Consider the following 12,484-nt stretch of genomic DNA (forward strand, 5'->3'; position numbering starts at 1 on the left):
CTACCAAAATTTGTCATATTTTCCATATTTTTAAATTAGAAAATACTTAAACCATTTGTTTGATGCTGTTTAACTCCTATTGGTATCCAAATGTATGAATACATTTTTCTTTGCTGCCCCTTTCACCACCGTTTCTAACAAGCTCCCTCCCTAGCCAAGATGGGATCAGAGATCCTTGAGCATCACATTTCAGAGTGGTTTGCTTTGTGGATGCTTTGAGCAAGCTGCCTTTACACCTTCAGCACATTCAGTTTTCTCCGAGCTGACTTGTCACCACAAAACCCCAGATTTCTTTCTGATTTTGGGTTCTTATGCAAAGTACTTTTCCCTTGCTGTTTCAAGGAGTTTTATTCTAAGACCTTCACAAATCAGATGTGCAGTTTCTCTGTTAGCTGAGTGATGCCTAACATGAACTTAATAAACAGTCTTGCTCAGAACAGTATTTTAAAAACAATTGTTTAAGATACTAGCATTTCTTCAAGAATGGAAGTTCATAAATCTCTACAACCCCCAAAATCTCTGCTTGTCTTTCAGCCCATGTAAGTTTATAAAGAATGAATCATAAATAAAAAAATCCAGGTGAAGAGATAACATCATCATTACTGGCTTATAATATCTTCCTTTATTTAAAAAATGTTTCTAAAACTTCATATATTCCAATAAACTTTAAATTAATTTTCAAACAGTGTAGCAGTGTGTTGTAAACTGTTTTAAACTCCCGGGTCCCTTCCCAGGTGTGCCTATACCTCTCTCCCTTCCCCCTTGCCCCCATGCTGAGTGAGTCCTGTCAATCAGGCTTAACATTCCAGCAAGGCGTCGTGTGGTTGGTCAAGTTCAAAAGATGCCCCTATGCCCAGGGGTCGTTGGCCCGTATAGGTGTCCCTCGTCCCTTGAGACCCCGCCCCTCTCACCTGGTTGGTGCTCACTGTCCCCTCCCCTCCCCCTGCCCCGGGAGCTTAAAAAGGTGATCAGACCATGCAGTCATATTCTGTTGGAGCAGTTGCCTACGTTCAGACCTCTGTAACCATGGAATAAACCTATGGACATTAAACCCTCCAGCAGAATCCCCCCCTTTTTCTCTTCACCATCGCCTGAAGCTTTCATCCTGAGGTAAACGAGTTCCTGACAAGCCTGTACTTGTTCAGTGCCCTGCTGCAACCACCAGCAAGCCACAGGTATCTCTGGGGTGATTTACACCACAGTTGCTGCCTTTGGCCCTGCAGCGAGGGTCAGACTGGCCCAGGCGCAATACAACTGCTAATATTGGGATTAATATTCCAATAAAACAGTAATTATAACATAAATTTAGGAATTTATTGCAAATTGACAAAATTTGCAATAAATGGCAAAAATAAAATTATCATTAGTTCTAGGAACCAGTTTAACTCTGGACACAGTCATCTTAGACAATTATAACTCTTTTTATAGTACAAACACACCTGCCTTCCCATTTTTACATTTTCTATCCCAGATACTATTTACAAATTTCATTATATACACTCTATCAAACAACACCATAATTTGCTGGTGCTGTGGCCTAATTTCTACAGTGACAAACTGAATAGAGAACAGTTAAAAAAATAACTGCAAAAGTTCATCAGCAAGAAGCACTGCTAACTGAACAAACAAACAAAAAAACAAAAGACAAAAAGCAAGTCACTACTTGAAGATCAAACATATCTGATCTTTACAAAATCCAAGGCAAAGTTCCCCCTTCCCTCCATTTTCACCTCCAAATATTAATTGCTACTATTTTGAAAAAACAGAACCAAAATATCCACACTTAAACATAAAGGTTTAAAACAAACAGATGTGGTAGTCTTCTCTATAGATGGCTACAGGAACAAAGTACTCCAGAACATTTTCTTTTGCTGAATTCTGTTGGGAAATCCATTTCAATAGCCATGAAATTGCAATAGACTTCTTTGTGATTTCAGTCGTGTGGGCTTTTTAGTACTAGACAGACATGATTTGTACATAACACAAAAGTGTACATTATTTGTGAAATGAGAAATAGCTTTGCCTGTAAGGAAGGCAAAACATGTAGATTAAAAAGGTTTTGTTGTAAATAAATCTTGTGATATCACTGTGTACCTACATTTTTAACAGCTAACTGCATTAAATATCTCCTAACTTAGCTGTAGGACTTAAAAGATTGAGATTTTTACAGAGGGAAAAAATTCTAAAATAAATTGTATAAAACTGAAGGGAAAGTTCTTCTTTTTACTGAACTATGCAAAAATAAGGTCCAGTGGTCACTATTCAGGTCTTCTTGTTATTTACCCTGTTTTCTCTGCCACCAAAGCCCATTCAATATTTTTTACCAAAGTGCATAATTTGCTAGAAACCAAATGAGTAACTATTAAATGAGACATAGATTTTGCCCCAAAAATACTATGTAGATATTTGCTGAAAGAAGTAGACAAGTTAGATTCATGACTTCTGGGTTCTATAGAAATTCTGAAAGTGTGTGTGGTCTCTGTTGGAAAAATGTCCTTGCTCTTTCCTCAATGCTCTTCTTTTCCACAGCTTATTTCCTATTTTACCTATTACACAACTTTTCTTATGTGACCCCTTATTTCAGTCGAACTATCACTGAAAATCTGGAAATCCTCACTCTCTTACCTCAATTCCTCAAGCAGCTCCCTGATCCAGGTCCTCTCATGCAGTCTCAGCTCTCTGTCACTGAATAGCCAGATACTATACTGATCCCTCCCAAAATATCACTGTTCCACATTTGTATTCTTCATTCTCATTCTCTCCTTGTTTTATTCTCTCTTACCAGACATTTAGTCTCCCATTATTTTTCTCTCTCCTGACACTTTGATCAGCTGCTCTCAGGTTTCCCCCCAGAGCAGCCAAGGTCCCTCCTGCCCTGGCTTCTTCCAGCCCCTGGTATCTTCTCTCCTACACCAGCAAGCTCAAGGAATGCAGCCTTTGCAGCCCATTTCTTATCCTCTGTCAAAGGTATTTTCCTTCCTCTGTAGATGGGATTTCAGTCCCATTCCTTCCCCATTTAACTTTCATGAGCTGATTCTTATGCAGTTATCTAGGCACTTCCAGTATTAGGTACCTTCTCTAATTTACAACCTGCAATCTTTTCACTCCTTGAACTTAAGCCCATCTCTCTGGTCTGGCTGCTGTTTCACCTTTAAGAATTACTGATTTGCCTGGCAGAAATAGAGTAGCAAGCATATGAGACAGACATTTTGGTATGCAAGGTTTGACTCTAAAAATGAGATTTAGGAAGAGTTACTGTATAATTAGAGCAGAAGTGGGAAATATATGGAATGTTTCTTATAATACTGAGGAGATTTTTATTACTCATATGAAGGTAACCATTAGAAACCAAATAATATTTGTCTTTAAACAATTATGCCACTAAAGTAGGTTTTAAGAACCAATAAGTGCATCCTTCTCTTTACTTGCCTTCTAACTCAAATTAAGGTACATAAAACTGTGTACAAACGTATAGATTATGTCCAATTTATGAATTACTTCATTTAAGGCTAGCCTTAGCATGCTTGTGCTGCCCTAAATTGTACACCATAGAATAATAACTATTAAATGCATCTTTCATTTAGACATAAACACAAAACAATACCATGTGTTTATGTGTGCTGGTTTGGGCTGAGGTGTAGTTAATTTTCTTCACAGTAGCTGATAAAGGGCTATACTTTGGATTTGTGCTGGAAACAGTCTTGATTCTTCAGGGATATTTTAATTATTGCTGAGCAATATCTATATAGAGCCAAGGCCTCTCCTGTTCCTCACACTGCCCCACCAGCAAGGGAGGGAATGCACAAAAAGCTGTGAGGAGACACATCCAGGAAGGCTGATCCCAACTGAACAAAGAGATAGCCTGCATCCTGTGGTGTCACGCTCAGCAGTAGACCAGGGGAGATGCTCCAAGTGATGATGTTGATCTTCCCAAGTCACCATAATGTGTAATGGGGCCCTGCTCCCCTGGGGATGGCTGAACACCTGCCTGCCCGCAGGATGAATGAAATCCTTGTTCTGCTTTGCTTGTGTGCATGACTTTTGCTCTCCCTATTGAACTGTCTTTAAAACCCACGAGTTTTCTCACCTTTACTCATGTGATTCACTCTCCCATCTCACCAGGGGAGTGTCAGCAGCTCTGTGGGGCTGAGCTGGGGGTTCAGCCATGGCAGTCTTTTCTGGCACATGCATCTTGAAGGGTTTGAGATAATGAAAAGTGTGATTGAAATGTGGTGGATCAAATGTATAGCTTGTATTGATTTTTAGATATTAATTGGCACACTCCTGTGTTCGCCATGGGGCTGCTTTCCTGACTGTTCACACTCCTGGTGCTCACCATTGGCTGCTTCTTGCTTCTGCTGCTTGCTGACTGCTTATCTCCTTACTCTGCTGTGCCTGGAGCATTTTGATAAGAACACAGGTGATGAGCCTGCTGGCACATGGCCAGGTCACTGCTGCTGCTGGGACTCCAGAGTGGACTCGAGCCAAGGGGACCGTGACCTGCGGATGGGGCCACGTGGGACTGGGACTCCCTGGGCTGTCTGTGCCTGAGAACAGCCCATGCCACAGCAGGTACATCTTGTGGCCATGGTTATGTCTGTGTGGCAGCAGGTGTAACTCTGAAGGCTAAGTCCATGCTGGAGAAAGTACACCTCAGAGGATCTATGGCTGTGGGTGAGCCAGTGCTGCAGCAGGTATGCCTCAATACATCAGTGACTGTGCACGAGGTCAGGACCTCAAAGCATGTGACCATGGATAAACCTCTAAAAACATGCTATATTTCATATAAATGTAAATTATTTCTTATTTATTTTATATAGAAACCCATATAATTATTCCTGATAATCTACACCATAATTAGACAGAAAAAAAAAAAAAGAAGAACAAACACATTAGACAGAGCATAAGGGAGAAATAGGCAAAGGGCAGACAGAATATCAAGAATACATTTATGTTAACAGATTGCTTTTCAATCTGATCTTATTCTTATTCCACCAACATAATTCTTAGGGTGCAAAAGTGAGCATTTAGACTACACCAAATGCATAGGATGTAGACCACAGAAGTCATGCTGCACATCCATCTTCCAGAGCACAAGCACACAATGTGATAGGTGTGTTAGGTCACTGCTGTAAATCTGCAGTTTGAAAAAGGCTGTCCCATTTCTCCTCTGCTTTAATGCGTGGAAGTCAAGTATAAAAAGTATAAAAGCTTTATGGCCATAGTAAATTCTTCATCTGTAGAAGAAAAGCTGTGATCTAATAGTCAGGGGTAGCAGCACTCAAGAGAGAAAATACTTTGTCAATCCCAGAAGGGGTAATCTGCAACTGAATTCTTGCAGGCCTGACAGAAAAAAAGGGTACTCACTTGAGTGGAAGTGAAAATCAAGAGATATCTCAAGGATTGATATTGAGAGTTAAAAAAATTGTATGGAGATCTGGCTTATTCAGTGGGTGTAGTAGACCCAAGCATCTAACAAAATCATCTTGCTGGAATTTAAGATTATAAGATTTAAATGGAGCATATTTTGAAAGACATTTTAAGCCCATGCAATATCCTTGCCTGCTTCTCATACAAAGAGAAAAACATTAACAAGGTCAAGGTGCATGCAATCACTATTAGATGGAACACCATGGGAAAAATCTTAATATTGGTGAAAACAACAATGTAGTTGGAAGAGGTGAACAAAAACCTATGCATAGCCAATTTCAGAAATAAGGAAAATGGAGAAATATGAAATGCTTGCACCCAAGAGCAGGAACATGCAAAGAAAATATAGAAAATAACGATGCACTACATAAGCAGGAAGATGATGAAATACTATTTGAAAAGAATTATAAGAGCTATTCTAGTGCTGCAGACTACCAGATTAATGTGCTGAAAGGCAAGTTTATTGCTTGGAAACAGTCAACTTGCCAAACTGCTTGCAGTGTCCTTTGTGTACCTACATTCTGCTTCCCACATTACAAGCTGTACTGCTAGCACACATTGAGCCACCTCAGCAGGAACAATGATTTATAAGTCAGCAATATACTTAGAGCAAAGATCACCATAAATATAATGGTTCCAAAGTTTAACCTTTAGCATGGCATTGTTAATGTATTGTCTTGACAAATGTGACTTGGGTATAATAAAAGAGTCTTCAGTCATATAATTAGAGGAAAAAGAAAAAAAAATCAGTTGCCATATAGGCTACTTGTAATTAAGGCTGGTCTAGGAACACCTAGCTGGACATTTGTCTTCAAGCAAAGGTACAGTGTTGAAATGGAAACAAAGGCTGAATAGTTAAAAGGAAATATAAATGGCCACAAAAACCAGATCTTAATTTTCTTGATTAAAAGCTACCACTTCACTGCTATCCCAGTGCAGTGAAAGTTGCATGCAGCTAAATCTATTTAGAACATTTTTAATTAAACTATTGATTTGGAAGTGTTATTATTTTGTCAGAGAACAAATAACCTTTACCTGAATTTAAAAAGGGTAATGTGAGAAAAATCCAGACTATCATAACCCAATGCTGTATAAGGTATGTAATCATAACTAAAGTAGAAAAAACATAAAGTGAATTAAAAACTGAGTGTTTTAATATTAATAATATGAACAGAGAAGGAGTAAATAAATAAAAACTCTTCAGACTTGTGCCCAGTGAAACGAGAAGTAACAGACACTTGTTTTAATGCGAGGTTGATCAAACACTGGGACAGGGTGTCCTGGCAGGCTGGGTAGTCTCCATTCTCGTAGGTATTCACAACCCAAATCTGTCAAGCTCAGGGCATTCAGCTCTGGTGGTCCTGCTTCAAGCAGGGTGGTGTTTAACCACTAAGTAATCTTCAAATATGACTTCCAGCCTCAGCTGTGCCACAATGACATCAGAATTTTTTTACTCTGGCCCACAAGAGGAAAGATATTCTGCTTAGTGAACACTCAATGGTAATTTCTGATTTTAGCTAGGCAAACTGTTATCTACTAAAACAAAATGTAGTTTTATATGTCAAACTTCTGTATATTTTGGATAGTAGTCTTTCTAAACACTTAAAACTCTCAATATTAGTGCTCTAGCTGAAGAAGATTCAATGCTAAAATTGAAGAGAAATTACATAGAAGCTGTAATTATTTAATTTACCTGCTGATAGTCAAATAGATCTTTGTTTATCTGAGCAACAACTCTCAAATCTCCAAATAAAAACCATAAAATATGAACAGCGAAATTGGATTATATTAGTGCCTCTAAAGAAGTTTATGTTTTTAGATGCATAACAGGGCATAGAAAATAATTTGAGGATCTTGTCTACAATATTTCTGTCATTTGTGCTAGAAAGCATCATGCTCTATTTTTAAAAAGAAAACTTGCATTAAATAAGGCTCATGGAAACTCTTTTCAAAAGGCATCACAAGTTCTATGGCAAAGCTGGTGGTTCAAAGCAAGAGACTCATTTTCAAAAGTGCAAAGTATAACTGTGATTTCTTATGCAAAGCAGGAAACTGAATGAATCAAAAAGACTTTTGAAGCTGCATATTAGAGACCCTGAAACATTTCCAAGCTCCCTGCTGACTGTACAGTGGAGAGGGATTCTGAGATGCATCACCTCCCTCTGCTTTCCCACGTGTTTGTTTCCATGCAGGGAAAGCCCAGGCATGTGGCCCTGACAGGAGTCACAGCTCATCCAAACAGAAGACGCTGACTCTGCTTAAATTGTGTCTGTGACCAGGCTCGTGGTACAGCTGTGGTACCACTGTGGCATCTTCCCATCTAAAGTATATAAAGCATACAATTTGAATGCTAATCTGTGACCAGTGCATTAGTATTATAAAATAAAATACTACTTTTGAAGGACCATCTTCTACTAAATAATTAATCAAAACCTTTTCTTCTGATTTTAATGCTACGAGAGAAGTAGTTGCTACAGAAAACTAAAAGGGGAAAAATCACAGAACAGAATCAAAGTGAAGTAACTATTTCTCGAGAGCTTTTACTTTTAATTAAATTTCAAGATTTATGAGGTCATGAAAGCATTGCAAATAAGACAAAGGAACATAGTCACAGGAGCTTAACAACATAGATTTCAAAGTTTTCACTTACGGCATTTGGTTTCATCGTGGTTATTTGGGCAGTCAGGCTTAAAATCACAAAATTTATCAGGCGAAATACATTGCCCATTCCCACATGAAAAAAATCCCTCTGGACAGTAAAAAGATGAAGCATTAGCATCTGCAGATTCTCTTTCCCCTTTAAAATCAGAAAAAGACATGTAAGTAAACCCACAAGTATATAAAATTATAAGTGCTTTTTATCTTCTTTTAATATAGCAACATGCTCAGCACAAGGAACAGATCAGCACCTATGCAGTATACTAGGTTATATCACAGCTGATAAGAAGCACAGCTGATCTCAATGTCTGATGGCGTTAAACTAAATCTTACTCTCCACAATATTCATACTTTCATGTGAAAAGTTATCAAATACACCTTGGTGCTACAGAGTCAGACTCCTGCTCAGAGGCAGAGGCTGGTACAGCTCCCTGCTTTTCCCTGGGAACCAGGTGCAGGTTTTGCACCAAACCTTTCTGCTGTAGCCATGCTCTCTCTCTGTGCTCAGGTCACAGTGAAAGCTGCAAGAAGCCAACATTGGGTGCTGCACCATTACTAACCTGTACCTCAATTTAGACACTAGAGAAAAACCCAAATTTCAATGAATGGGGAAGAAAAAAGCCAGGGTCTGCTGGTTTTTCTTCAGTAGATTTCTGGAAAGTGAGTAAGTGAGAGGAATGATGAGCAGCTTTTCCTATTCTTTGTTTAACTTAACTTTTTAAAATACTCATATTTCTATCCAGATGGGAATTAAAAAAACCCCTCCTTTCTAAAGACAATATCTTTGTGATTAATGGGTAAATGAGGGAGTTGTAAGGAAAATAATTAAAGTAAATAACTGTTTCTCTAAATACCTCAACCCCACCGTATATAGGGATCAGAGAAGCCTTAAAAACACAACACTGAAGTTCTCTATTACGCCTTTTAATTTTTGGATATTAAATTCAGATACCTAATGACTATAACTTATCAACATCACCCCTGGCTGCATATGTTCCCGTGCCATTTTTCAAAAGCAGCTGTTAGCATCAAGAGGACCACAACCAGCAGTCTGACAGGTTAGGTTGTTTTATATTTCCATCCATTGGCTCTTCAAGACTACAGAGTGTGGATACAAAAAGGAGTTTGGTGGGCATTCATAATGTCAGATATTTAGCAGTAATGATGGGAGAAACCTTTTGCCCTAAAGGTAAAGCAGCAGAATTTGCTCTTTAGTGCAAAATTTAGGATGCTATGCTTCTGCCTCTGCATCCAAACATGAATGTGAGTAGGTATTACATAGTAAGTGGTAGCAGGAAATTCCCACCAGAGCTCACTTTGCAGAATTAGTGCAAACTTCTTATAGCAGCTAAAGTGTAACACAAGGATGAAAGCCTTCATTATAGAACTATAGAATGGTTTGGATTGGGAAGGACTTAAAGATCATCTAGTCTGCCATGGGCAAAGACCCATCCAACACAGCCTGGAACACTTCCAGGAAGATGTCTGACTACAGCATATGGACTTTTTTCTCAGATTATCCTCTACTTTATAAAAAGTAACTTCAAGTTGTCAGTAAATCACAGTTATATATAGCAGACATTGGGGAAGAGGTATTGAAAACCATGAAACTTACCTTCACTTTCCTGGCTGACTCCTGGGAGTGATCTATTCACAATTACACATTCCCCTGTTATACTGATATCATCAATAGCAACAGTAGCATTTGTTGTTAGAATAGTGCCTCGCAAGATAATCTGTAAAAACAGAAAAAAAGTTAATTCATTAAAGGTGAGATGATAAAAAGACACAAACATACAATCGCATTTATTTATATATTCATTTATAATTTCTGACCTCTTCACAGGAACTAAATAGCTTCTACAATCAACTCTGAACATCAGCCAGGAAAAACTACAACTGCGATTTGGACAGGTCAGCAATTTGCTCCTCCACTGTCAAAGCCATAACTATTTTTGCCTAGGGAAAGTTATGCAACCCAAATAACCTTGCTTCAATCAAAACTGTTTAAAGTCATCACTATTGAATGAATGATCTTCCTGGTGGAACACATAAAAATTATATCTTCTTAAATTAGCTATTCAAATATGATGATTTACACCAATATTTAATTGTGTTCATTTATACTGTGCCTGATGAAGTTAGCAATGTGGGGATAGATTGTAGGGATAATATAGGGATAAATGTAGGGATTGCTTGAAGTACCTGCACTGTCAACCTCACCTCTGTGTCTGGGCAGATCATGGAACAGATCCTCCTACAAGTTATGCTAAGGCACATGGAGAACAGGGAGGTGGCTTGAGACAGCCAGCATGGCTTCAACAAGGGCAAGTCCTGCCTGACCAACCCAGAGGGCCTCTATGATGAAGTGACTGCATCAGTGAAGGGTTATGGCTCCCATATCTGGACTTCTGTAAAGCCTTTGCCATGGCCCCCACAACATCCTGCTCTTAAATTGGGGAGAGATGGATTTAATGGAGGGACTGTTAGGTGGATAAAGAATTGGTTGCATGGTCATATCCAGAGTTTGGTGGTCAACAGCTCAGAGTCCTGACAAACATCAGTGAGAAGTGATGCCCCTCAGGGGTCCATATTTGTACCAGTGTCATTTAATATCTTCATTAATGTGATCGAGTGCAGCCTCAACAAGTTTGCAGTGGTGCACCAAGCTGAGTGGTGCAGCTGACACGCCTGAAGGACAGGATGCCATCCAGAGGGACCTGGACAAGCTCGAGAAGTGGCCCTTGGGAATCTCATGAGGTTCAACCAGATCAAGTGCAAGGGGCTGCCCCTGGGCTGGGGTAACCCCCAGTGCCCATCCAGGCTGGGGATGAAGGGATTGAGAGCAGCCCTGCCCAGAGGGACCTGGGGGTGCTGTGGGTGAGAGGCCGGACATGACCCAGCCATGGGCACTCACAGCCCAGAGAGCCAAACCTGCACTGGGCTGCCCCAAAAGCAGTGTCAACAGCAGGGCAGGGAGGGGATTCTGCCCCTCCAATCTGCCCTAGTGAGAGCCCAGAGTATTGTGTCAGGCTCTGGGGTCCCCAGCACCTACTGGAGTGAGTGTAGAAGAGGTCACCAAGTTGATCAGAGGGAAGCAGCACCTCTCCTGTGAGGAAAGGCTAAGAGAATTGGGTTTATTCAGCCTCAAAATGAGAAAGCTCTCAAATGACCTAATTGCAGCCTTCAGCACCTGAAGGGAGCCCACAAGATGGAGAGGGACTACTTACAAGGTCATGTAGTAATAGGACAAGGGGAATGGATTCAAACTTAAAAAGAATGGGTTTGGATATTGGGAAGAAATCTGTTACTTTGAGGGTGGTGAGGCACTGGAATGTTACCCAGGAAATTTGTGGATGCCCCATCCCTGGAAGTGTTCAAGGGCAGGCTGGATGGAGCTGTGACCAACCTGGTCAAAAGAAAGGTGTCCTTGCCAATGGGGGTTGGAACTAAATAATCTTTAGGGTCCCTTGATGTTTGTTACTAAAAGTTATTCTAATGCTTAGAATACTGAAACAATGGCTATGCTATTTAATAGATGGATCTGTGGAAAAAGTTGAATTAAATTTTTTTTCATATGACCATTAAAGAATAGAAAGTCTCTTTTTATATTTCATCATTAAAAGTAAGTTAATCCTAAAGGCCAAAGTAAAATATCTTTTTGAAAGCAATGCAAATGTGATGTATAGTTACCTGAAAAGGTAATTTCTCAGCCACATTTCCTACAGGTATATCAACTTTTTTCCAGTTCATCTCAGGCAATCCTGAAATGTCATGTAATTTTTCCAAACTTCCATTTAATGTAGTCCTCTTAAAGACAGAAAGCTGGGAATCTTGAGATAACCAGTACCAAAATCTAACCTGTTGAAAGATTTTTTAATGAAAAGCTTAAAAAATATATAATCAATCTGAAATAAAGTAATTACCAAGTAACATACGTACATCACAACAAAGGAAGACATGATGGGTCTAAGCACAGACTTGGCATGAAAGATGGGGATATTTGAGATCACAGAATGTTGAGGAGCAGTACCAAGTTAAAAGACAAAACTATATTTAAAACTATAGCTCATTTTTACAATTTAACTTTTAACTTCTATGTATCAACTGATGCAGACTGAATGATATTACTTCTCTTAAATTCTTTACCATAGTAAGCAACTAGAGACTTCTCAAAGATTATTTTTCTTAACAAATGCTGAATATATGACAGTTTTATAGGCATGTTAATATCAGAAGAGCAATCACTGAGATTCTTGTATGAAGGAAACCTTATGATCTGTTATTTCCAAAATCAACATAAATTAATACAGAAGACAGATTTTCAAAATCTATTCATCTCCTGGAACAAGCAGATTGACCAGTATATGGGAGGAAAATACAAAAACTGTATGTG

At 39.2% G+C, this 12,484-nt stretch overlaps 1 protein-coding gene across 1 annotated transcript in view; it reads right to left on the minus strand.

Annotated features, from left to right (window-relative positions):
- The window catches only part of MALRD1 (MAM and LDL receptor class A domain containing 1), a 234,212-nt gene that overhangs the window by 178,247 nt on the left and 43,481 nt on the right, over positions 1–12,484 (minus strand). The window contains exons 13-14 of the mRNA XM_054274046.1: positions 11,782–11,949; positions 9,704–9,824 (exon numbers count right to left, since the gene is read on the minus strand). Coding sequence (XP_054130021.1) covers positions 9,704–9,824; positions 11,782–11,949 — 289 coding nt within the window. The remainder of the gene's footprint in view (positions 1–9,703; positions 9,825–11,781; positions 11,950–12,484) is intronic.

The sequence above is a fragment of the Melozone crissalis genome, unplaced genomic scaffold, assembly GCF_028551555.1.
Source record: "Melozone crissalis strain CALT ecotype California unplaced genomic scaffold, PUWL_Pcris_2 ptg000016l_1, whole genome shotgun sequence".
Classification (NCBI taxonomy): Eukaryota; Metazoa; Chordata; class Aves; order Passeriformes; family Passerellidae; genus Melozone; species Melozone crissalis.